The sequence below is a fragment of the Nanorana parkeri genome, unplaced genomic scaffold (assembly GCF_000935625.1).
Source record: "Nanorana parkeri isolate BGI_ZX_2015 unplaced genomic scaffold, ASM93562v1 scaffold71, whole genome shotgun sequence".
Lineage (NCBI taxonomy): Eukaryota > Metazoa > Chordata > Amphibia > Anura > Dicroglossidae > Nanorana > Nanorana parkeri.
Window position 1 is genome coordinate 1322218 of NW_017306339.1, and position 24076 is coordinate 1346293.

The 24076-nt window shown below is 40.1% G+C and overlaps 1 protein-coding gene across 1 annotated transcript in view; it reads left to right on the plus strand.

The window, feature by feature from the left end:
- Positions 1-1150: 1150 nt before the first annotated feature.
- SLC10A2 (solute carrier family 10 member 2) overlaps positions 1151-24076 on the plus strand; it is a 25258-nt gene continuing 2332 nt past the window's right edge. Inside the window, exons 1-6 of the mRNA XM_018576600.1 lie at positions 1151-1161; positions 2165-2592; positions 8240-8358; positions 14346-14434; positions 19107-19282; positions 23272-23429. Coding sequence (XP_018432102.1) covers positions 2201-2592; positions 8240-8358; positions 14346-14434; positions 19107-19282; positions 23272-23429 — 934 coding nt within the window. The 5' untranslated portion in view covers positions 1151-1161; positions 2165-2200. The remainder of the gene's footprint in view (positions 1162-2164; positions 2593-8239; positions 8359-14345; positions 14435-19106; positions 19283-23271; positions 23430-24076) is intronic.

Consider the following 24076-nt stretch of genomic DNA (forward strand, 5'->3'; position numbering starts at 1 on the left):
TTTGACTGCTTGACACGCTGGATATGCTGATGCTGACAACAGGATGACAGAGGCAGCTGGTGTTCGATGGCGGCAGACACTGGTGTTAGGAGCTGAAGCATAGTCAGGAACAAGCCAGATTGGTAACGTGCGGTCAGCGTGGTACAGAAGCAGGAGACAGAAGCGAAGTCAGGAGCAGGCCGGGTCATACACTTGCGAGCAGAAAGGTACCAGATCAGGAGGCAGAAGAATAGTCAGGGACGAGCCGAGGTCACAAGGCAGGCAGCAATCAGACAGAGTCAGGAATCAAGCTGGGTCAAACGGATATCCGAAGCAGAATCACGGATGCAGTGTACAGCTGAAGATCTCTCAGCAAGGTGCAGATGCAGGAGCCATCTTTAAATAGCCGGCCTGGCACCAAAGACAGGCGTGTGCATGCTACTTGCGCGTGAGCGGTGTTGCGCCTACATCGTTTTAGCGCATGTGCATTACTAGCACCGTGGCACCAAATACGCGCATGCACATAGTTTCGTGCAGCGATCCAGGCAGAAGCTGACTGACTGATGTACCCTGACACAACCTCTATTTTATTTTACCTTGAATGGCCAAAAAAAAACCATTACTAAATGCATAAAAATATATTAAAACGCACATCAAAGCATGTTAAAATGTGCACAAAAATGCAGACGTAAAGGTGTAATCCTAGCCTTAAAGTGCTTTTACTGCTTGTTCAGAATATGTAAATATTTAAAGTGATACTAAACTCAGGAGTTAATTCTTAAAAATGAATTCAAGTGCCTTAACTATTATCAAAAAAGTATCTTATTTGTGTATCACTCGGCTGTAGATCCTCAAATCATCTCTGAATTCATACTGACACTGTCCTTCCTTCTATGGGGGGGGTCACTTTTGTTCCCCATGGTCCCTGTGTGTGTTGTAAAGTAGCCACAGCTCAATGCTCACTCCCATGATGGACTACAATCACAATACAAATTAGTAAACTAAACATGAGGTTGTAGTCCATCACAGGAGTGAGCTTGGAGCGGTGGCTACTTTACAACACACACAGGGACCATGAGGAACAAAAGTAGCCATCCTCCAGAAGGAAGGACAGTGTCAGTATAAATACAGAGATGATTTGAGGATCTACTACTGAGTGATACACAAATAAGATACATTTTTGTTAATAGTTAAGGTACTTGAGTGGATTTGTAAGGTTTAACTACCCAGTTTAGTGTCACTTTAGACATGAATAGTCAAGCAACAGGTTCCCTTTAAAGATAGCCATGTGAATTTTAGAGCAGTCGCATCAGCTGTAAGAAACATAATAGAATTAACATGTGTTGCCATTTTCTCGATTTTACTGTTCCCCTGGCAACCTGTGAAAGCCTAAAGCTGTAAAACTGGCAACAACTGTCATCATCTCCAAAATTGGAACACTAAAGTAGGCAATTCTATTGGAAAATATGTGCAATAAAAACAAGCAGAGAACATAACTTTACATATGGTCAAGTCTTCTAAGAGTGAAACAGTGACATTTACTTGGGTGGCATGCCACAATCACTTCTTCTTCTGTGATGTTGTTTAGATGGAATGATAATGGTGCAACTTCAACCAATAGCACTGCAAAAAAAAAAAAGAATTATGGATCACAAATGGACTTATAATAAAAACTAGTGAAATGCATTTTTGAAAAGCTTGAGAGCAATGATGTGAGATTATGGAATGTTGTTTCTTTTTTTAAAAGAAAGAAAATATTATTTACATCAATACACTGAACTATAACAATACACTTACATTACTTTGCCAGCTTGCGTAAATCTGAAAAGTTATGTAGATGTTGTTATGAACTGAAGCTGGCAACAAAAGAGTCTAAATATATGGAGAGAGCTTCTGGCAAAATAGCGGTTTGAAGGTTACCCATCAAAATGGACAAACATACACTCACATAAGCAGAGGCCCCATTAATAATTAAGCTGGAGCTCTTGTAAATTTTTTACTGTGAATATCTTTCAAGGATTGTATCAATTAACTCTTGTCTTTCTTGTTTTACTTGATGCCACATGGAGTACTGACCTCATAAACACGTCTGTCACTTTTTACTACTTTTTAAATGCATATATATAACAGCTAAATCGCATCAGATGGTTTTGAGCACCAGATGGGCTGATCATTCAGTACATAGATCATAGCATAGTATATAGAATAACGCAAAGCAGCCATGACAACAATGTCACCAACAGAAAACAAAACCTGTCCGGAACACTCCACTGTATGCGAAGGTTTGTCCTGCTTGATGCCCCCTGACAACTTCAACAAGATACTTGGCACCGTCTTGAGTGCCTCTATCACATCACTGTTGGCACTGGTCATGTTTTCCTTGGGCTGCAGTGTGCAACTTAAGAAATTTTGGAGTCATATCAGATATCCATGGGGTATCACAGTAGGCTTTCTCTGTCAGTTTGGAATCATGCCAATTGTAGGTTTTATACTAGCACTTGCATTCAATGTCTTGCCAGTGCAAGCTGTGGTGGTGCTTATCATGGGATGTTGCCCAGGAGGAACCGGCTCCAATATCTTGACATACTGGGTAGATGGAGACATGGATTTAAGGTAAGACAATGTGCACATTTTAATCACTCGTGCAAATAATCTGTCAAGAGGAACATCATTTATATTTCACTTTATACTTATAAAGCATTACTGGGAGATTCCACACAAAACTAATATTTCAGTAATGGAGGAATACCACTAAGCTGAATCTCAAGGATACCAGTGTGATTTTTTTTCTCAGCTCTGCCGCAGGAGGAGTCTCACTCTTTCCACTACATTCCTCTTAACATAAAATGGATACTAAACAATGTCAGAAAGGTTTTGGTGGTTTTCCTAAAGTGACACTTAACTCAAGAACTATATCTTAAAAATGCATTCAAGTACTTCAAGTACCTTAACTAATAACAAAAATGTATCTTATTAGTCACGACTCCATGCTTGCTTCTGTGATGGACTACAATCTAATGTTTCGTTTACTAATTTGTATTGAGATTGCCGTCAATCATGGGAGTGAGCTTGGAGTGGTGGCTACATTACAATACACACAGGAACCATGGGGAACAAATATAGCCACCCTCCAGAAGGAAGGACAGTGTCAGCACCAATTCAGAGATAGTTTAATGATCTACAGCCGAGTAATACACACATACAATACATTTTTGTTAATAGTTAAGGTATTTGAATGCAATTTTAAGATTTAACTACTAAGTTTAGTGTCCGTTTAAACAGCAAAGGGCCTAAATGGCTCCTGTGTGGTAGGACAGCCCCTTTCAACTACCCTGGATCTGTTTTGGTGCCAAAAAATGGCCCCCTTTAGCCTCATTATTTTATGGTTTTTTTAACAGACAAAAACATAGACCAAGATCAAAAGTACAAATAAAAATTGAACGCCATAGTACACAAGCAACAATCAAATACCTACAAACAAAACACACATAAAGAGAACACTTACAGGGCTATTCACAAAAGGGTGAAGAGTTTGGGGAAAGCAGAAGTCAACAATCTAGGACAACACAGTTCAGCTATGTTGTCCTAGATGGCTCACTTCTCCTGCCTTCTCTAAACTCTTCACCATTTTGTGAATACCCCTATTAATTAAAAAAAAAAAAAAAACTACCCTAAATAGACCCCACACATACAGTATATACAAAAAATGCACCCTGCAAATAAAGAAGTTTCTTTTTTTTTCCAAGCAAATCCCACCTAAGCAGTTCAGTGAGTGAAACTTAGAGTTTCTGCTTCGGTTAAATTTAAATTTCGTCTAAATGACTCCCCTCATCCCTGCTACCAAACTATTCATGTTTCCTAAGTTAGCAACTCACAACATGACAGCCAGGCAACTAAAAAAGTGGACAAGAGTGTCAGCATTTGTAAATATAATGCACTAATATTGTTAATAATGATAAATAATAATAAATAATATTATTTCATTTAACTTTGAACACCAAGACAGGATCACAAGGGGAATTTTGTTTATTTACACTGCCCTGTAACTGATGGGTTATTTCAAGAAACACAGAGAAAAATTACTCATTTAATAAATTAAAGTGACAATAAACATAGGAGTTAAACCTTAAAAATGCATTAAAGCAGCTTATCTATTAACAAAATTGGATCTTATTTGTGTATCACTCAGCTTAAGATCCTCAAATCATCTCTGAATTCATGCTGACACTGTCCTTTTTCTTCCTTCCGCTCCAACCTCACTCCCGTGATGGACTACAATCTCAATACAAATTAGTAAACTACATGTGATATTGCATTCCATCACAGGAGTGAGCTTGGAGCGGTGGCTACTTTACAACACACACAGGGATCATGGAGAACAAAAGTAACCACCCTCCAGAAGGAAGACAGTGTCAGCACCAATACAGAGATGATTTGAGATCTACAGCTGAGTGATACACAAATAAATTACATTTTTGTTAATAGATCAACTGCTTAAATCCTATTGTATTATTATTGTATGTCCATACATTAAGAAACATCTCTCCCTTAATCCATCTCTCTAATTAATGCAAAATTGTAACAAAACAGTTTTAACAACAATCATAAAGATTTAGTCATCCCTTTAAAGCAATATATAAGTGATAACAGATCATTTGCAACTAATACCAACATCTAAATTACAACTCAACTTATATCAACATATGAATTATAATGCAACTAATATCACGTATCAGAATGTTATATCTCTGGTAGGTGTCATGACCATTAACACATTTATCTGATAAATAGATCACTATAAAATAAAAGTTCAGTCTGTCACAGTAGATAAGACACTTAGATGAGTCACACCTATTATACACGCATACAAGTCACATGCAGTTTGCACTTGTCAGGACTGATGAGACCTGGGCAGTACATGCTGTACAAATGACTGCAACAGACATGCTAGGAATACCATAGGCTGGCATACATGTTCTGATAATCTACATTGTTCCTGTTTGACCTTTTTAGTAATAGTAGAGGTCGAGGACCAATTTCACAGTATTTTCCAGTCACTTCCTAAAACCACATGCATACAGAATCATTCATGTTAATTTCTGCCCGAGGCAGCATGTATTAGTCTGCCCTTTCACAGTAAGCCCCACTACCACCAGGGGCTAGATTTGATAGTACATGCCGCAGGAAAGCAACCTAGTGGTAGAGGTACAGGGGAGATTTAGTAGCTTAATAGTGTTGCTAAAATTGCTGTTGATTAATCTCTAAGTGGAGAGACTCATCACTGAGAGATGTATTAGCATGGAGTAGAAATACATTTCTCATCATAGCACAAAGCTCTAATTGTTTGTGTGTTACTGAATGCTACTATATGCTACCTGTGTAGTTTACACTATAGGCAGCCATTTGTCCCATCTGTGTAGCAACCAATGACTATTTGTTAGTGATTTTAGAAGCACAATTGAGCTACTATTCTCTGTAGCTCTATCTCCTGTGTACCTCCAGCATAAAGTTGGCCATACAAGTGACAATTTTCTTTCAATTTCAACTACTTTCAAGCCGCTGGTAATTGCAAATACATTCGCAAGTAATCAGCAGAAACTGAGGCTAGCCATATCCACATATACTTCTCCCATTCAGGGATGAAGGAATTTCTGCTGGCAGCTATTGGTTGTCTGATTACATGAACAGTTAGTGAATGCAGCTGCTGTTCGCCTGACAATATGCTAAACAGCACATATAGTTCAGACTTTGGTCTATTCAGCAGGAAATCAAGCCCTGTATGGCTACCTTAAGAATCTACCACCCAAGTTTAATTGATTGTGAAGTGGAAATTGGTCAATAAATTCACAGCTTCAATACAGTTCATTGAAAATTTGAACTGAAATTAAATCAAAATAGGTAAAAACTACAGGAAAATTAGATTTTGTTTTCCACATTGTATGACCAGAATATGAGTGCAGATAAGGCATTCTTGTGTATTGTACAGTATCTATAAAAAAAAAAAACAGGATTTAGCTGGAAATCATAAAGCAAGGTGAGAAGCTTATCTCACGCCGCCAAGGATAATGTTCTCATTCTGTTTCATGATAGGAATGACCCTACATATAAACTGCTTGGAATTAAATCTGAAATTCTTTTTTTTTATTCTAAATAAAAGTCCTTATCAACATGACTATCTCCTTAGATAACATTTGTTGCAGCATTTGTGATAAATACATTTTATCTTATCTACATTATCAGTTTCAGTACGTTCATATCTCAGCACATTTCACACAAAAAACAGGTAGGTAGATAAGGCAACAGGAAATGACCATTGACAATAATTGTTGATATTCAACATAGTTTGCACTATGAGGTGTATTGTGATTTAGTGAAGTACAGCACACTTACAAAGAGGTGCAAACATGTGCATGATGAATGTGGTATAATGACATTGATATCCCCAATTACTTGTTAAAAAAAAAACCTCTCTCTTTATCTTAATGTTTGAGTTTAGTTGAGTTTTGGCAACTGTGTTTGCCATTTTCCTAAAATAACTTCTTGTCTAAAACTCTAAAAGATTAGTTCACCACTTTTCCAGTATGACAGCTACCTGTTTGATTCTTTATAAATGTAGTGGAAAATGGTTAGTGCATACTGTATATGTAACACCAACAAGGCAAACATGATCATCAATTCATAATTAGCTTTAAGCAAGGTGCACATGGAAGGGCTTTACAAAGTACAAAAACTAAAATTTTCCAGCACACTCGCCAGCCAGCCTGCAAAAAAAACATAAAAAAATTAAATTAAAACAAATACACTGTGTAAATAATGGGGGTTAAACACAGAGGTTTTAGTTGCACAACGTTTGCAAAACATGTGGAAGCCACACTGCCTCATCCAGGCACCTCTGTGTAGGGTCGTCCTAACTCTAATCTGGTTGGTGTACATGTTTCCCACAGTAGCATAAGAGGGGTACAGAGCTATAAATTGGCTCCAATGTTTTTATTGACTGGGTTCAAACCTGACAATACAAGCTCTTTCTCAGGTATTGTTCAATTGCATGTTATATCTCTAATCCACTGAAAAGACTTTAATTTGGTAGTTTGTGCCTTTCAAAGTTATCCCTACTTGGACAGATTGGTGAAACTTGCATTGTCAGATGATACTATGACACCATAGCTATCTTTAGAGCCACTATACTTGAATAGTCTTTCTTGAAGACACAGAAAAAAGTGGAAACCCTGTTGGCAAATGGTTGCAATGGGATAATAATCCCATACTATAAAAAAAAATAAAAAATTTGCAAAGCCTAGAAGGGAGGTCAAGGGGGTCTACAGCATATAGCGCTGTAGAGTAAGCAGGCAAGTAAGTTTCTTTAGGATACTGAAACAAGAAATAACATTTGTACTATAAAAACTCGACCTCTGTTGCTGCATTCTTTTCCCCGGATTTTTATAAATTGCCCCCTAAGCCTCATTGATCTGTATACTACAAGGAAGCTTCACTAAAGACTATTACAATTATTTAGCATATGGGTGTAGAGGGTAATGATAATGCACAAGATGTAGTAACCCATAGCAAGTAGAACACCATTTAAAGTAGTAATGTAGGTGAAATAATTATTTTGATTTGCTGCTAGAAGTTACTGCATTTTGCTTTTTGTCTTGCTAAATCATGAAAAATGATATTAAAAGTGAACTATGGGGTAAGTGTTTTTCCCCATAGTTCTCCTAAGGGTCACGGGAGGACATATACTAACCTCCTCCCGTGACCCAAAGCTCAGTATATCGCAAACTACAGCTCACGGCATATTGAGACCGCCACAGCCGGGACGGATCCCGACAATGGTGTCGACATCCACCTAGCTGCGTGAATTACAGCTGGCTCTGCTTATCTAGAGGCAGAGCCAGCTGTACCCGCCCCCTCCCCCGTCCGTTCCTCCAGTCAGAGCTGGAGGATCGGAGCGGGCAGGGGGAATACCTGCGGGTAGCGGTGACTGACAGCCACCGCTCTCTGCAGGGATATGATCGAGAAGTGAGCGAGCGATGGTATGCAGTCGCTCACTTCCCGATCTATTGAGCCGACGTGTGACAGTTTTATTGACACACGTCAGCTCGAACTATGAGGATGAGTGATTTTCATTCACCTCATAGTTCTCCTTTAATATACAATGTCACTAGAGGAAATTCACATGGATGTTACTAATTTGGCTGCTTACTCTTCCTAACCTAAAATAACCAAGCTTTAACATATTTTTTTTTTGTTTTATCCACAGTTTAAGTATGACCACCTGCTCTACATTGTTTGCTCTGGGCATGATGCCCTTATGTATCTTTTTGTACTCAAAAAAATGGGTTGACTCAGATGCCATCGTTATACCTTATGACACCATTGGTAAGTATATCAACAGCAGTTGTAGTCTTTACAGTTATTAACATATTTCTTATTAATATTACATACATTTCTGATTTTAGACCTTTATAGTTACACTATTTAGATCCCCATATTTCCTTAGCTATATACACTGATAATCCTGCAGTTGACACCTTTTAGAATTTGTTATCTGATGCACGGGGGGAGTTGATCTAAAAAAGTTACATTTTCACTTAGCAATGGAACTTGTTGCGGAGGAATTAACAAAACAATAGCAATTAGATTTATATGTGATTGAATGAATAAAGCTGAACTCCAGGCACAAAAACTTTTGTTTAAATATATTCTTCAATAGCTACAAAGGTTATAAATCCAATTTTTGCACACCAAATGCCTTTAAAATTAGGGATGTTCAGATACCAGTGCCGATACTTGGCATTTTCATGAGAACTACCAAGGTTGCAGCGCTCGCTTGCAGCTGGGACCTAGCTCTGGCGCTCCACCACTGTCCTGAAATCATTAGTCAATATTGTTTTAGGAAAACTGTCACATGACAATAAACAAAAATGTATCAGTACTTGAGTCTGTAAGTACTTGGGCAGGTATCAGTACTTGTACTTGCAAAAATGGTATCGGTGCATCCCTTTATATATGTTTGTAAAAACAAGATCATACAATAAAACAGATATGTACAAATCCCAGGAGCTCCGTGTGCTCCTTACAAATGACAGCTAATATAAGATAATATGATTATTTTTACAAGTAAGTCTTTATAGAAAAAAAAGGGTAATGCTCCATTTTATTTATTTAAGTTGATATGTATTTAATTTTTGTATTAATTATATCTTATTCTTATGTTATAACTAAACATTTATCATAAAATGCACACCTACATGAAAGTTTAAAGCAAAGCCGTTTGTCTTTAGACCCTCTCTCTAAATACAACTTCTTACATAGTTCTCTGAACAGAGCAAGCAGTATGATGGAATACACCTCTATTTATTTAGTTGTGTGTAAACTTTAAGTTGAACTACTGTGTTTTCCAAACAGTCTTTTTTCAGCAAAATAGATAAGTTAGTTGGAAAATATGTGCAAAGAAGTCTTGCTGTTAGCTAGAGTTGAAAACACCAAATATTAATATACATAATGTCATATTCAGCTCACAAAAAAACTGTTTTAGTCCCGACCATATATGGAGGTCTCAATTTTGCTGCTGAATTTGCTGGCTCAGTGGAAAATGAAGCCATGGGTGGCCGTGTTGGCATCCACCCTCTCGACGTTTGTCGAAGGAGCTGATCCAAACATTTTTAGCCAAACATTGCCTACATCCAGTTAGAGCAAGGCACTGTTCAAGTATTCAGCAGCCGCTGAATATAATAGCTGGCAGCTGGGATTCTTCCATCCATGCGGTTCAGCGTGGATGGGCGAATCTATGGATATCTCCTGTTATCTGCGGGACTGAACAAGAGAAATTCATGTGTATGGGACTTAAGCATGCACTCTCATCCAAACAGTCAATCATATTTTTGTCATGACTGATTATGGGTTGCCAAAGTAACATATATATGGCCATTTGCAGTTTGAAGTTTACAAACCAAACCCAAAGATGCCATTATTCAGTTTTGCCTTGTCAAGGCACAAACACTTAGGGGTCTATTCACTAAGCTGCCGAGTGAATGACCGACCTGAAGTGAAGTGAGCCGAACACTGTACGGCTATTGACTTCAGGCTGGTACGGCTGATTTCAACCGTACAGCGGCTGAAATCAGCCGTACATCGGCTTGCTTCACGTGGCTTCGGTTCGGCCGAACATGCTCAGCATGTTCGACCGACCCGAAGTGCAGAATGAGTTCGACTCAGCCGATCCAACATCTGGATAGGCCGAGCCGAACCTCCGGCAGTCTACTATCTGCTGTTCGGCCTATTGTTAAAGATGCCGAACAGCAGTGAGTGAATAGCCGAATGCCGCTGAGCCTGAGGTAAAAAAAAGTAAATAGAAAACGACTGTGCGGAGCTAGCAGTGACAGCTAGCTCCACCCAATAGTTTCCTATTGTCCGGCGGCTCTGCTGCTGTATGCCAGGTATAAGCTAATTTATCCACTCCTAATAGACAGTTCTCTGTCACTAGGCCATAAAGCTTTGATCTCTCTTCAATATACTGTACCATTAATGCAACAACTGGATGTACCATCCCAGTGAAAAGGCAGGAAGAAAAACAACCTTTCACTGGAATGCTGACATACAAAGTGCTAAATATTCTTAAGAATATTAAAACATATTGCAGTCCTACATAGCCTCCAAGAATAGTGCTTGCCTATTTGCCATCCGCAAAACCTGGTTGCTTTATTAGGCAAATATCAACAACAGCTTTCAAGGCTAATTTTTTGCCACTTTCTTTTGCCCCATTACTTCCTACCGTATATTGAGGCCACACGTTGCATTTTACAGCCAATAGAAGATTGCAGGTATGTGAGAAGGACCAACAATTTAACCATGGAAAATTTGGGCATGTTTTCTATAACAGAGCACCCTACTTGTAGTGATATGCAGGTGGTCCAAAGATAAAGTGAGCCCACGTATTTATTTTAAGTGACTTTAAAGGAGGACAGATTGATGTGTCAGCACTATGTAACAACTCTAAAGCAAAGCTGCTCCATAAACATCTACACTCATGATGACCATACATATTCATGTTCATGTGGGGAGGAGGGAGAAATAGGCAGAAAGTGTCAGTGTCTGTGCATCTATGATATCAACATTGAGCAACACATTTGGTCCTGTCCGATCAATTGTATACTATGCAGAACAGAAATCTGGGGCTTACTGCAGGTAACATGACTAGATATAGAGTTGCATGTTTCATTTCTATGAGCTTCTTCACAGTTCCTCATAATGAAAATGGTATCTGTAAAAACATAGATAAATATGGATGACTACAGGGCTAATTTTACCAGGGAATATGCTACGTGTTTTAACCCAAAGCCATCATTCAGCATTCATTTTAATTGTTCTAAATACTCCAACTATAAATTATAACATTTGATTGCTCTATGGGGGGCTACTGCATCTTTCACAGCATAATTGCAATTTCTATTGCGGTTTTAAACAGTCACCAATATGTAAGTTTTATATAAAGAGCCACATCAGTTACTAACTCTCATTAAAGATCTGTTTCTTTGCCCCGGTGAAGCTTCTAGTTTTTGGTGACATATTACAGGAATAGCTGTATGCACTGTCATTAGCACCTAGCAGCAAAGTGTGAAGGGAGCACAGTAAAATTATCTTCAGATATGATAATTTATGCATAAAGTGCAAATAATTAACCTATGCAAAATCGCCAATGCCTTCTCAGGAACAACAGAGTGGAGGCCAGTAATACATTTACCAATTCACACTTGACTGTTTTATCTTCGCTGACACTTTGAAACTCATTGACTTGGAATATATTATTTTAAGCTCAGTTCTTTCAAAAGTGCAGTATAATCACATAGCTCACTTACATTATCCAGGTAGTGATTTTTTGTGAGCACAGCTCAATTGACTTTTTAAAATGTTAGAAACAAATCAAGCGCAGGTGATAAGTAGACTAGATAAGGGTATACATTATTACAAATGATTAACACTAGTGGGGAGGTTAGTGGATGAGAAAAATTTAGCAGATTAAAGGATGCACAGAGTACCTCAGCATACCAATTAGTTGCCATTGCAGCATAGTACAGTGTCAGATGGGTTTCTCTGGTGTTGCTTTTGAAAATAAACAAAGCGCTGAATCATTTAAGCAGCATTCAACTATTAGGATGCATGGCCCATACATAGTAAAATGTAGGATCATGGTAACTCACCTACTCTTGTTCAGATCAGATCATCTGACATAACTCAATCTGGCCACAGATGGATATAAGCAGTGTTGCAGTGCATGGCAATGCCACGGTGTAGTGTGGCACTTTGGCACCCAGGACTCTCAGCCAAAGGGGCTGAGAGGGTCCAGAATTTGAACCATGTTATAAGGAAGAGCCTGGCTTTTCAGGTTCGTGCAGGTTTACCCAATAGTAGCTGGGATCTGGAGCTCTGGAGATCTCTTAGAGCTCTGGGTGGGATGAGATCTCCAGTCATGGGGCCAGGTGTTGCCAATGACCAGTATAGCTGGATCAGGTGGCTGAGAGCAGCCTTATTAGGAGTCTGGACCAGAGTTCAGGGAGTTGGAGTTGTGTTGGAGTTGTGTGTGTGCAGGAGGCACACGGACACACGCAGACTCGGGTGCGTGCTGGACGCACAAGGAACAGCCGGGGGAGGCTGGGAGAGGTCAGGAAGGTTGGTGACCGTAGGACCTGTGGTACACACTGCTGAGAGGGGTGAGCAGCTAGAGTTTCTTGGAGCTGTGAAAAGCTACAGAGTGAATCTAAAAGAACAGGTGAAACTGTCTTGTGCAACAGGGGAGGTCTACCCTGTGGATGGAACGAGATGTATAGTGTTTGCCCTTAATAAAACTGCATTTTACTTGCACCTCCTGTCTACAGTGGAGTGTCCTTGTTAGAAGAGATGTCAAAGTCGCCACACTACACCATGGCATTGCCATGCAGAGCTACAGCAGGATTGATCAGACTGCCCTCAGCTTTTTTCGGCCCATGTTTTATTTGCTTAGCTTGGCTTATCAGGGAGAAACTTCTTAGATATTAGATCTTAGCTTCAAACTATCAGGATGTATGGCCCATTTATAGTAAAATGCAGAAGCATGGTAACTCACCTACTCTTGCTCAGATCAGATCATCTGACACAACTCGATCTGGCCACAGATGGATATGCAGGATTGATCAGACTGCCCTCAGCTTTTTTTGGCCCATGTTTTATTTGCTTAGCTTGGCTTATCAGGGAGAAACTTCTTAGATATTAGATCTTAGCTTCCAACTATCAGGATGTATGGCCCATTTATAGTAAAATGCAGGAGCATGGTAACACACCTACTCTTGCTCAGATCAAATCATCTGACACAACACGATCTGGCCACAGATGGATATGCAGGATTGATCAGACTGCCCTCAGCTTTTTTTGGCCCATGTTTTATTTGCTTAGCTTGGCTTATCAGGGAGAAAATTCTTAGCTATTAGATCTTATCTTCCAACTATCAGGATGTATGGCCCATTCATAGTAAAATGTAGGAGCATAGTAACTCACCTACTCTTGTTCAGATCAGATCATCTGACACAACTCAATCTGGTCACAGATGGATATGCAGGATTCATCGGACTGCCCTCAGCTTTTTTGGCCCATGTTCTATTTGCTTAGCTTGGCTTATTAGGGAAAAAATTCTTAGGGGTATATTTATAAAACATTTCCAGAGTGAACAGCTCTGGGAATATCTGAGTTTTAGATTCGCTGCACATTATGGCCACTAGATTGAGCCGAGGAGCATATTACATCTAGTGGCCATAATGTGCTGCGAATCTAAAACTCAGACGTTTGCAGAGCTGTTTACTCTAAGGACATTTTATAAATACACCCCTTGGTTACATACTGTATTTATGATGGAAAAAATTAATGTCCATTAGATTCAGCCTAAAAAAACAACTTACATCCTCAGAACCCTGAATGGCAAGTGGCCATGAGTCCTAGCACCACTTATGTTAAGAGTAAAACAAGGTTTCCAAACCTGTCAGAGTGATCCTTCCTCCCGAAAGCTGAATCCTTGCTGTTATAGACAGTAGATCTTTATCCAATTTAGCTAAACAAAGACAAATTGAACAATAGCCATACTATTTCTATGGTTTTAGGAATATGCAGCCTGAACAGTAACAGGCCAAGGGGGGTATTTGTTGGCCTCAGATGCTGGGAAAAGGTTGAAGCATGTGTGCTAAGAACATTTCATGTCTAAAGTAACCTTCAAAACTGTGTCCTTGGGAGGAAAAGGATAACTTACTGAAAAATTGAACTTATTTTATTCCACACGGACAGATAATTTGAAGTATTAAATAAGTTGTGCTAGTTTAAATCCTTACTTCTTTTTATTCTAGGCATCTCATTGGCGACATTGGTTATTCCTGTTGCAGTTGGAATGTTTGTTAACTATAAGTGGCCAAAGCAGGCAAAGAAAATTCTAAGGGTATGTAAAAAAGAAAAAACTGAAACGGCAAAGAAAAAATGGCAATAGTACATGTCAACTCTGATACCACTGATACAGTATGATCATTACATTTTAAAACAGTATGGGACACATGCAAATGTGTTTTAGTAGCACATTTTTAAAAAAATCTCTAGGCATTTTTATGTTCCAAAACAAATGATTTTGACAGTGCCATATGAAAGACAACTCAAAGTATAGATAAAAAACGGCTTATATGGCATTTGCTTTTGTACTATAAATGTAATATGAGCTTAAACAATGTACTGTGTAAATAAACTATACAGGTTTAGATTTAATCCTGCATACTGTAGTATCAACCAGGGTGCCTTTTGCACAGCATCTTGCCTTTCTATGGTGCAGGCAGGCTTCTGATGTAAAGGGGGCCCCAGGTATAAAGGAGGGACTCTTGTGAAAGGGGGCTCTTGATGTGAAGGGGAATTTGTGATGTAAATAGGGGCTCATATGGACTTTGGAGGGGCCACATGTCGATTTTCGCATATTAGATTGGGCATGCCTTAATATTTTGCATTTTAAAGTGTACCTTGACTGAAAAAAGGTTGAGAAACGCTGGTATAAACCCACAATATTGGAAATCAGCTGTTGGCTATGACAGTTTTTTTTAAAACTTTTTATAACTCCTTATTAAATCCAGCATTATGTATCTCTTATATTTATAAAGCCGAGGAAGAATCCTAGTACATTCTAAGGGGAATGTATCAAAACTGGAGCAGACAAAAAGTGGAAGAGTTGTGCAGGGCAACCAATCAGCTTCATTCTTTCATTTTCAAATCTTAACTGAACAATCTGAGGAGAGAAGCTGATTGGTTGCCATGCACAGCTGCTCCAGTTTTTGTCTGCTCCAATTTTGATACATTTTCCTCAAAGTGCCTCGATTTTAGTCCGTCTAATTTTTTGCTGCTCAGCATGTTGTGGTGTTGTGTATGCACAGAGGATTAATGGCTAAAATCCCCATTAACTTGATACAGGGCAGTACAGTGGCATAGTGGTTTGCACTTCTGCCTTGCAGCACTGAGGGTCCCTGGTTTGAGTCCCAGCCAGGTCACTATCTGCAAGGAGTTTACATGTTCTCTCTGTGCTTGTGTTGTTTTCCTCCAGGTACTCTGGTTTCCTCCCACACTCCAAAGACATGCAGGAAGGTTTATTAGCTCCCGTCTAAATCAGCCTTTATGTGAGAGAGGAACCTTACATTGCAGGCTCCTTGAGGGCAGGGACTGATGTGAAAGTGCAGTATGTAAGTTGTGAGCGATATATTCAGTAAATACCTGTAATAAATATTGAATGGCAACAGCTATCAAACACAGTGAGTCTTTCTTTGAACCAATAATACATTATTGGTAAAATCAGTCATTCATTAATTGAAAACAGTGAGTGGTCAGCCAATTGAACATTCAGCATTTTATAAATACAGCAAATGTTATAGAGATCTAGATTTTCCACTGAAGAATGGAATATTAAAGTGATAGGCCGTCATTAATGCAGATCTTTGTTTTATGTCTCTTTAATTCCTCAGTTCCTCATTCTCTGGTGGGTCCTCGCATCGCTCTCTCTCCTGCCTCCTGCATGGGTGTTTCCATCAGCTAAGCGGCTGCTGTGGAGGCACCTGTGCGTGCACGTTCCCGGCCGTGCCTGCAGTAGCTGTGAGCGTCCATAGACAGACACAGCTCTGCGGTAGGCCACGCCTCTCCTCTCAACAGGTTGATTGATGGCAGAAAAAGCCTATGGCTCCTCTGCCCTCAATCTCCTGCCCTGCAACCAGGAAGTCCGGGTGTGGGGGATCACTCTGGGGACAAGCGGCGTTGATAGGTGAGTGTGGGGGGACGGGGGACTCAAAAAGGTACTGGCCATTTTTTTACCTTAATGCAGAGAATGCATTAAGGTAAAAAATGCCCAGCCTTTAGTAATACTTTAAGCTATTCACCAAACAGCATAAAAAGAGACTGGATACAGAAGGTGAACAGGCAAATCCAGCTGTCAAGTAGACTTCAACAGTGACGTGCGGTACCTCTTGCTCCAGGTGAGGCATTCCCCAGCCCTGCCCCCACCGGATGAAGCCCCACCCCCAAACTGTCCCCAAGCTAGTGTAAAGTGTCACTGTTGAGGCGCTCCGTCCATGACAGGTTACACAGTGGGGAGCATTTCCCTGCTGTGTAACCTGTTAGATGACGATCTGAATGGAGACAAAGCTGTCAGCTTCAGGCCTAAAGCTGGCAGCTTTTTCCTCCAACCATAATTCTAGGTAAGGCTCTGCCTCCCCTGACCGCACGTCCCTGGACTTCAAGTATAGTCAATGTTCCAGTGGGTGTCTGACAGCGAAAAAGCATCAAACGATTGACATCCAAAACTATAAACTTGTTTTATAAAGCATGAAATCTTACTTAGTTAGCCCTGCTATTAGATCTAGGTCATATGGTTGATTTATACTGGCAACAGACTAGTTCTCATCAGTCTTTTCGGTATAAGGAAATTTTATCAGTGAAAGGTAACAGCCTTTCCAGCAATTTGTAGCTTAGGTGCTCAGGAATTGTCTTTTTTTCAGTGGCTTCTGTAGCTCAACTGCTGCTGATGACTATGTCTTACCAGGACTTTGTAGCTGTGTAGACATTTATTCATTATTTTATTTCAGGTATTTATACAGCGCCAACAATTAACGCATCGCTTTACATATTATATATTCACAACAGCCCCTGCACTCTAGGAGCTTACAATCTAAGATCCCTATCAATGGCATAGCCAGGGTATGGCAGATGCCATGGGCGCCACTTCGACCTACAGAGACAGCAGACTTTTTTTCTCTCCCCACCACTCTCCCATACATATCCCTCTGCCCGGCTCTTAGCAATCAGGGGCGATCTGGTCGGTGTCCCACCCAGCTCCTGGCAACCCTTGACATCACTGAGCATCCCAGTTTACTAAGAACTGGGTGGGGAGATGCGTATGGCCCTTACACATCTCCCCATCCAGGGGTGCAATTTGTTGTAGATACGCCTCTGATTCCTATCTCACATACTAGGGAAAAAACACAAACAGAGGGCGCCTTTCCTGGTGCAGACAAATTTATTAAGATCAGGATCAAAGGTAGATAAAAAACATACTCACAAAATTCTCTGTAGTCTCTGTGTGTCAGCAGAGGAGACTGTGTGATGTGTGATGACGCGTTTCCGGGGTCACGCCCCCTTCATCAGATCTGATGAAGGGGGCGTGACCCCGGAAACGCGTCATCACACATCACACAGTCTCCTCTGCTGACACACAGAGACTACAGAGAATTTTGTGAGTATGTTTTTTATCTACCTTTGATCCTGATCTTAATAAATTTATCTGCACCAGGAAAGGCGCCCCCTGTTTGTGTTTTTTTCCCCTAGATTTTGCGGTCTCCCTGGCTGGTTTGGGGGCAGCATCCTGCAGACCTTTCTACACATGTGCTTTTTATTATTAATATATTTTTTAACAGACTTGTTTCTGATTACACTTGTGCTTATATTGGTCCATACTGGCGGAGTAGTCCTTTTTGGCGCTTTTCTGTGTTCATATCTGTACTATCTCACATACTGTATATACATACAGGGCTAATTTAGACAGGAGCCAATTAACCTTCCAGCTTGTCTTTGAAATGTGCAAGGAAACCGGAGTACCCAGAGTAAACCCACATAAGCACTGGGAGAATATGCAATCTCACATTTCGTGTCCAGCTACAAATCACTAGAGATATTCTGATGTGACCTTTATATACAGTATGAACTTATATGTTTTCCAAACAATAGAATATGCTTTTAAATAAATAAACAATAATTGTATAAATGTGCTTTCTATGTAATTTACAAAATCAGAAAACTGTTGTGAAGTATTTTAACAAGCAGAAGTACCCCATACATCTGTAGACGTGTCCTCTGGAGTATATGTACCACTGGTTTGAAATCTGTGCCCTCTACAGCCTATTTGAAAAAAATATGTGCACAAAATTTTTTTTTTTAAGGATAGATGCACTTTTGATAGAAAGATGGACAACACCCTCCTCCCCCCCCCAGAAAAAAATAATAAAACTGAACTGTAGGCAGATGTAAAAAGGCACACATTAATACAAATCTGTAATATCAAAAATACATCATTAAATTAATGTAATAAACTGCATTTAAGTACATGAAGTTGACATGGTATCAGCCTCTTGCAGTCCCTGTACAGCAGAACTAGAATGTGGGAGAAAGAAGCAGTACAAGTAGTCAATCAGTTTATGTGCTGACAAGTAACATGCTAATAGGAGAAGAAAGCAGTGTGACAGAGAGAAGAGCACACTACTACCGCTGCTTCTTTTTTATAATAGGCTGAGGTAAGTCCAGGATGACCTGGGCTTAAACGAGGTGAGTTGAATGATGTTGGCCATCAGACTAAGCACATATAGTGGCAGAAAAATGTACTGCAGGAGAAACCTTTCTGTTGTAGGTGAATTTTGCAGCAACAGCTTTTTTATATTACATTTTATATTTTAATGGACTATTCATTTTATCTCTTTATTTTGGGCTAGGTTCTGCTTTGAATTAAAAAAAATCAGGTGCACACTCCTCCAAATTGTGTAGAGTCTAATATATTTATATACATTTTAGCACCTACACCTTTATTGTCTTTTTGGTTTTAGGTGGGATCTATTACTGGAGCTATTCTCATTGTTACTGTTGCTGTGATTGGTGGAGTACTATACAAGGGATCTTGGGTCATTGATCCCAAGCTGTGGATTATTGGGACTATTTTCCCCGCCATAGGTTTAAGCATTGGTTTTGGCTTGGCAATTATGTCTAATTTGTCATGGAGCAGGTATGTGTTATTTGCATATGTGCGTATCATAGATGTACGGTATTTAGGGGTTTCAAATGTATGTAGATTCTTGATATGAAGAACTGGTTCTGCAGCATATTGTCTATTAGCACAACAAACAATAACTATATATATTTGTTTACATCACAGTATCAAACATTTCAGGAGGGCACCTGCTACTAAGCCCTAAAGACTCAATTAATCTAGGTTTGCCAGGTTTAGATCCCAATAATCTGTAACTGGGGTTATTTAAAGTGGAACCGAAATGAAAAAAAGTAAACATATACTAATTTAAAGCCAAATTTTGAAATGCTAATTGCGCCTAAGCTAGTCCTTTAAAAAAATGTACATTTTGAATTAAAATTCCTTATGCAAAATAGTAGTCCCTATAGTCTTCAGCGTGGGATCTAAGGCTCCTCTAGCTGCTAGACTTAGGAGATTTGCAGTGAGATTTGGTGATCTCACTACTGTGCTGCTTACTGTTCTTTCTGGAAGCTCTGGCATCAAGAAGGAAAGCCCCGGCCCTACTAAGATGGCCACCTCTACACAGAGACATGGTGCAGAACAAGGCATAGGGAGGGCTTGTTCACACCGAAAGCGTGTGCGTTCCAGAGCGGTAGCACCGCCACACCCCCTCCCGCCCCAGAACGCGGGGGGAAGCTGTAGCTCGCGGTATACTGAGCTTAGGGTGACGGGAGGATGCTAGTTTGTGTCCTTCCATTACCCTAAGGAGAACTATGGGGAAAAGCCCTAACCCCATAGTTCTCCTTTAAGTAAAATACATTTAAAAAAAACAATAACATTAAATAAAATAAATGGAAAAATACAAAAAGTGTAAAGTTCCCCCCGCCCCTGCGAGCACGCACGTAATAACATAGACACGTGTTGGGTGCACCTACATACTAAAATAACGATCACACTACATGTTAGATATCGCCACATGTGCCAGAGGGAGAGCAATAATTAAAGGGCTAATATTCATGGATATCTCTAAACTAATGACCTGTATAAGCTTTTGAAGTGTCGCCAATGGACAATTTGGGGAACCATATTTTTTCGGCATTTCATGGACGCATGCATTTTTTCATCTGTGCATGTTGGTTATCTATTTACTCGTTGTAACCTCATTTTTTATATTTTACAAAAAAATGGGTATTATATTGTATTTTTGGGCACTAAAATTAACAAGTGCATTTTCTACTACATTTTTGGGTTTGATAAAGAGTTGCACTAGTAAAAAAAATTTGCAACTGCCCACCATTTTATTCTACAGGGACTTGTCTTTTAGAAAATATATAGGGGGCTATTCACCAAGGAGCTGAGGAATCCAGCCGTAGCTACGGCTGATCCTTCGGCTCTCTTTGGCCGCTGGAGCCCTTCGGTTCCACTATTCACTATAGCCCATACAGCAGCCAAAGGCAGCCGAGCCAAAGGCATCTGCTTCGGCTCGACTGAGCCGAAGTGACAGCCGAAGCAGGGCAAACGGCCTGCCGAAGGACAGCCGTAAGCCCCGTAAATGACAGCTGGGTGGAGCATCCCCAAATAACCTGGGCCGTTGATCTGTCCTTACACCACAACAACTGGGCGGAGCCGGCCGTGATGTCATGGTCGGCTCCGCCCAGTTGTTGTTCATTGGCCGGGACCTGCTAGAAGACACTACCAGGTGCCGGCCAATCGGAAACAGTTGGGCAGAGCTAGCTGTCATTGGTAGCTCCACCCAATTGTGTTTTTTAAAAAATATCTTTATTTATTTTTAAATGTCACTATTTATTTACATTTTTTAAATATTTTTTTAACCTTTTTTTTTTTCCTACTATTTTCACTCTTTTCTATTCTGCTTGGTACCACGGAGGTACCGAGCAGAATTGACTAGCCGAATGCCGCTCTGCTCCTACGTGAATAGGAGCGAACAGCAGCGAATGCGCTGCTGGAGCTTCGACTCAGTTGACCCAGATGTTGGATCGGCTGAGTCGAAGTCCGTCTGCACTTCAGCTGAGGCAAACATGCAGAGCATGTTCGGCTGACCGAAGATAGTAGCCGCTGTACGACTGATTTTAGCCGATGTATAAGCCAGAAGTGAATAGCCGAACAGCGTTCGGCACACTTCTCTTCGGCTGGCTTTGTGAATAACCCCCATAATGTTTGGGGGTTTTAAGTAGTTTTCAGATCTAAAATGTGGATTATAACATGTGTGCAAAAAACGCCTTGGCGGCGTCTGGGTTAAGAGGTGAATTAACTTTTTCTGTACTTGCAGGCAAAAAAGTGGTTAATTTTGTTTCGTTTCGGATTTTTCGTTATTACATTTTTTGGGATTCGGGTCTGAAAGTCAGTTCGTTTTGGGATTCAGATTCAGACGAATCCAGATTTTTTGATAATTTTGGATGCGTTAAAAAATTATGAATACATTTTCGTTGCAGCAAAGTGACGTTAGAAAAAAGTGACATTTTTCTTTTTAACTTGACAGTCCACAGAAACAATAATTTTAAAAAAGCATGCCCTCCCCCCATTCATACCAGATCCTTTAAGTCTGGCAGGCATTTTAGGAGGGACCCCAACTTATAAAAATAAAAAAAACATGTAGGTCCCCGTAAAATCCTTTACCAGACCCTTGATTTAAGCAGCCACATGCCCTCGATATGGGGAGGGTGCTTTGCCGGGGGGGGGGATGCATCTTGTCCCTATATCAATGAGGATAAGGGCGTCTTCCCCACAACCCTGGCCCGGTTGGGGGGGTCTGCCAGGCAGGGGGGCTTATCTGAATCTGGGTACCCCCTCTCATACAGGGGACACCCAGATGCCGCTCCCCCATCGTGAATGAGTAAGGGGTAGTTGTTAAGCCTACATATTCACCAAATACTCAAATTGTAAATAAACACACCACATTGCAAACAAAAGTCCTTCATTTGAAAAAAAAACAGTCCCGAATATCATTCAGGAGCAGAGCTACTATCATTGACAGCCCTGCTCCCAAATGTCAACAAATGGGCAGAACAAGTTCAGTGATGTCACAACGTGCTCCGCCCCTTTGTTGATATTTGGGTCAGAGCTGTAGTTTTGCAGCAGTGTTCATAGGGATCAGACGAGTCACCAGGCATAGGGTATTTTTTATTTTGGTGAGTCGGTGGCCATTGTCCATCGTGATTGACATGGATCTACATAGCTGGGCGGCTTGATTGATCTTTGGATTACATTGATGGACATTTATTTGGGTTTTGTTTTTTTAATAAAGGACTTTTATTTATGGTGTGGTGTTTATTTACAATGTGGATGTTTATTTGCTGAATGAATAGGGGTATCAGCTACCCCTTACTCATTCACAAAGGGGGGCACTCATTCATAAAGGGGGCACCAAGATTCAGATAAGCCCCCCTGCCCGAAGACCCCCACAACCACCGAGCCTGGGTTACTGGAAAGAGGCCCATGTCCCCATCGACATGGGGACAAGGCGCTTTCTCAGGCCTCCCCCATCCTGGCAAAGTACTCTCCCCATGTCAAGGGCATGTGGCCTGGTATGGTGCAGGAGGGGGGATGCATGCTCGCCTCCCCCTCCTTTCCTGCTCTGCTAGGCCGCTTTTTTGGTGTTGGGGTCCCACCTAAACTTTTTATGTTCATTCAGAATGACATTCAGAAAAAAATTCAGATTCATCAGAAAGTTTTTTTTTACGAAAATTTAGATAAGTTCGGATTCGTTATATATTTTCATTCGAAATTCGGATGTATCCGAATGTCCGAATTATCGAAAATGTATCCAAAATTCAATTTGGAACAAAATGAATCGCAAATGTCTACCTTTATGTCTTTAAAGGTATAAAACAAGGGCAAATGTGCATGTGTTGCAGAGATGTACTGCCTTTTCTGACTTGAAAAATTGTGTTAACTACTGCAGGAATTAGCATATCTCCAAGTTATTTTTCTAATATAATAGTATATGCAGTATTAATGCTTTAATTAAGTACATTAACAATTCATTATGTTTTTAATATATTAAGGTGTCGCACTGTGGCATTGGAGACTGGACTGCAGAACACTCAGTTATGTTCTACCATTGTACAACTATCATTTCCACCTGAGCAGCTGGCTGTGGTATTTACTTTCCCCCTTATATACAGCATTTTCCAGATCTTAATAGCCGTTTTATTCTTACTAGGTGAGTTTACATAATACATGTACATATACACAGCTAAAGTATAGTTCATATAAATAATTACAAACTGTGAATTAACAAGGTTTAGAAAATGTTTTACTGCCAACAAACTGAAAAGCAATATATTGGATTAGGATATTAACTAAACAATAAAAAAATGTTATGTGAGCTAAGATTTTGGTCGATTTTAAGATTTTTACCCATCTTAGATCTAAGTTAATGTTACCCCATTCCATACATTTGAGGCTGCACATGCATTCATATACTGTGTTTAGGTTGAAAATGTGCATATATTCATGAGAGCCAATAAGAGTTTATATCATATAACACAAATGTAAAATTATCTTTCCTAATTGATATTGTGAAGGTTTTGCGCACAAATGCAAAATAGAAGTGTACACAAAGACAGGTAATTGCACTCCTTATATATGCAATGAGAGGTGTATGTACCCTAAATAGCACATATCAATACATTTATGTACAAAGCAAACCATCCAGTGCGACATGAAAATGTATTAGGTCTTGTATATTAAAAATGTACACTGAAAACAGGCCAAATGGCTTGTTTAATGCATCCCCCGCAGCGCCCAGCTTACCAACATCCCCCCCCCCCCCCCCCCCCCCCCCCCCCTCCCCACCCGCCGCCGCGC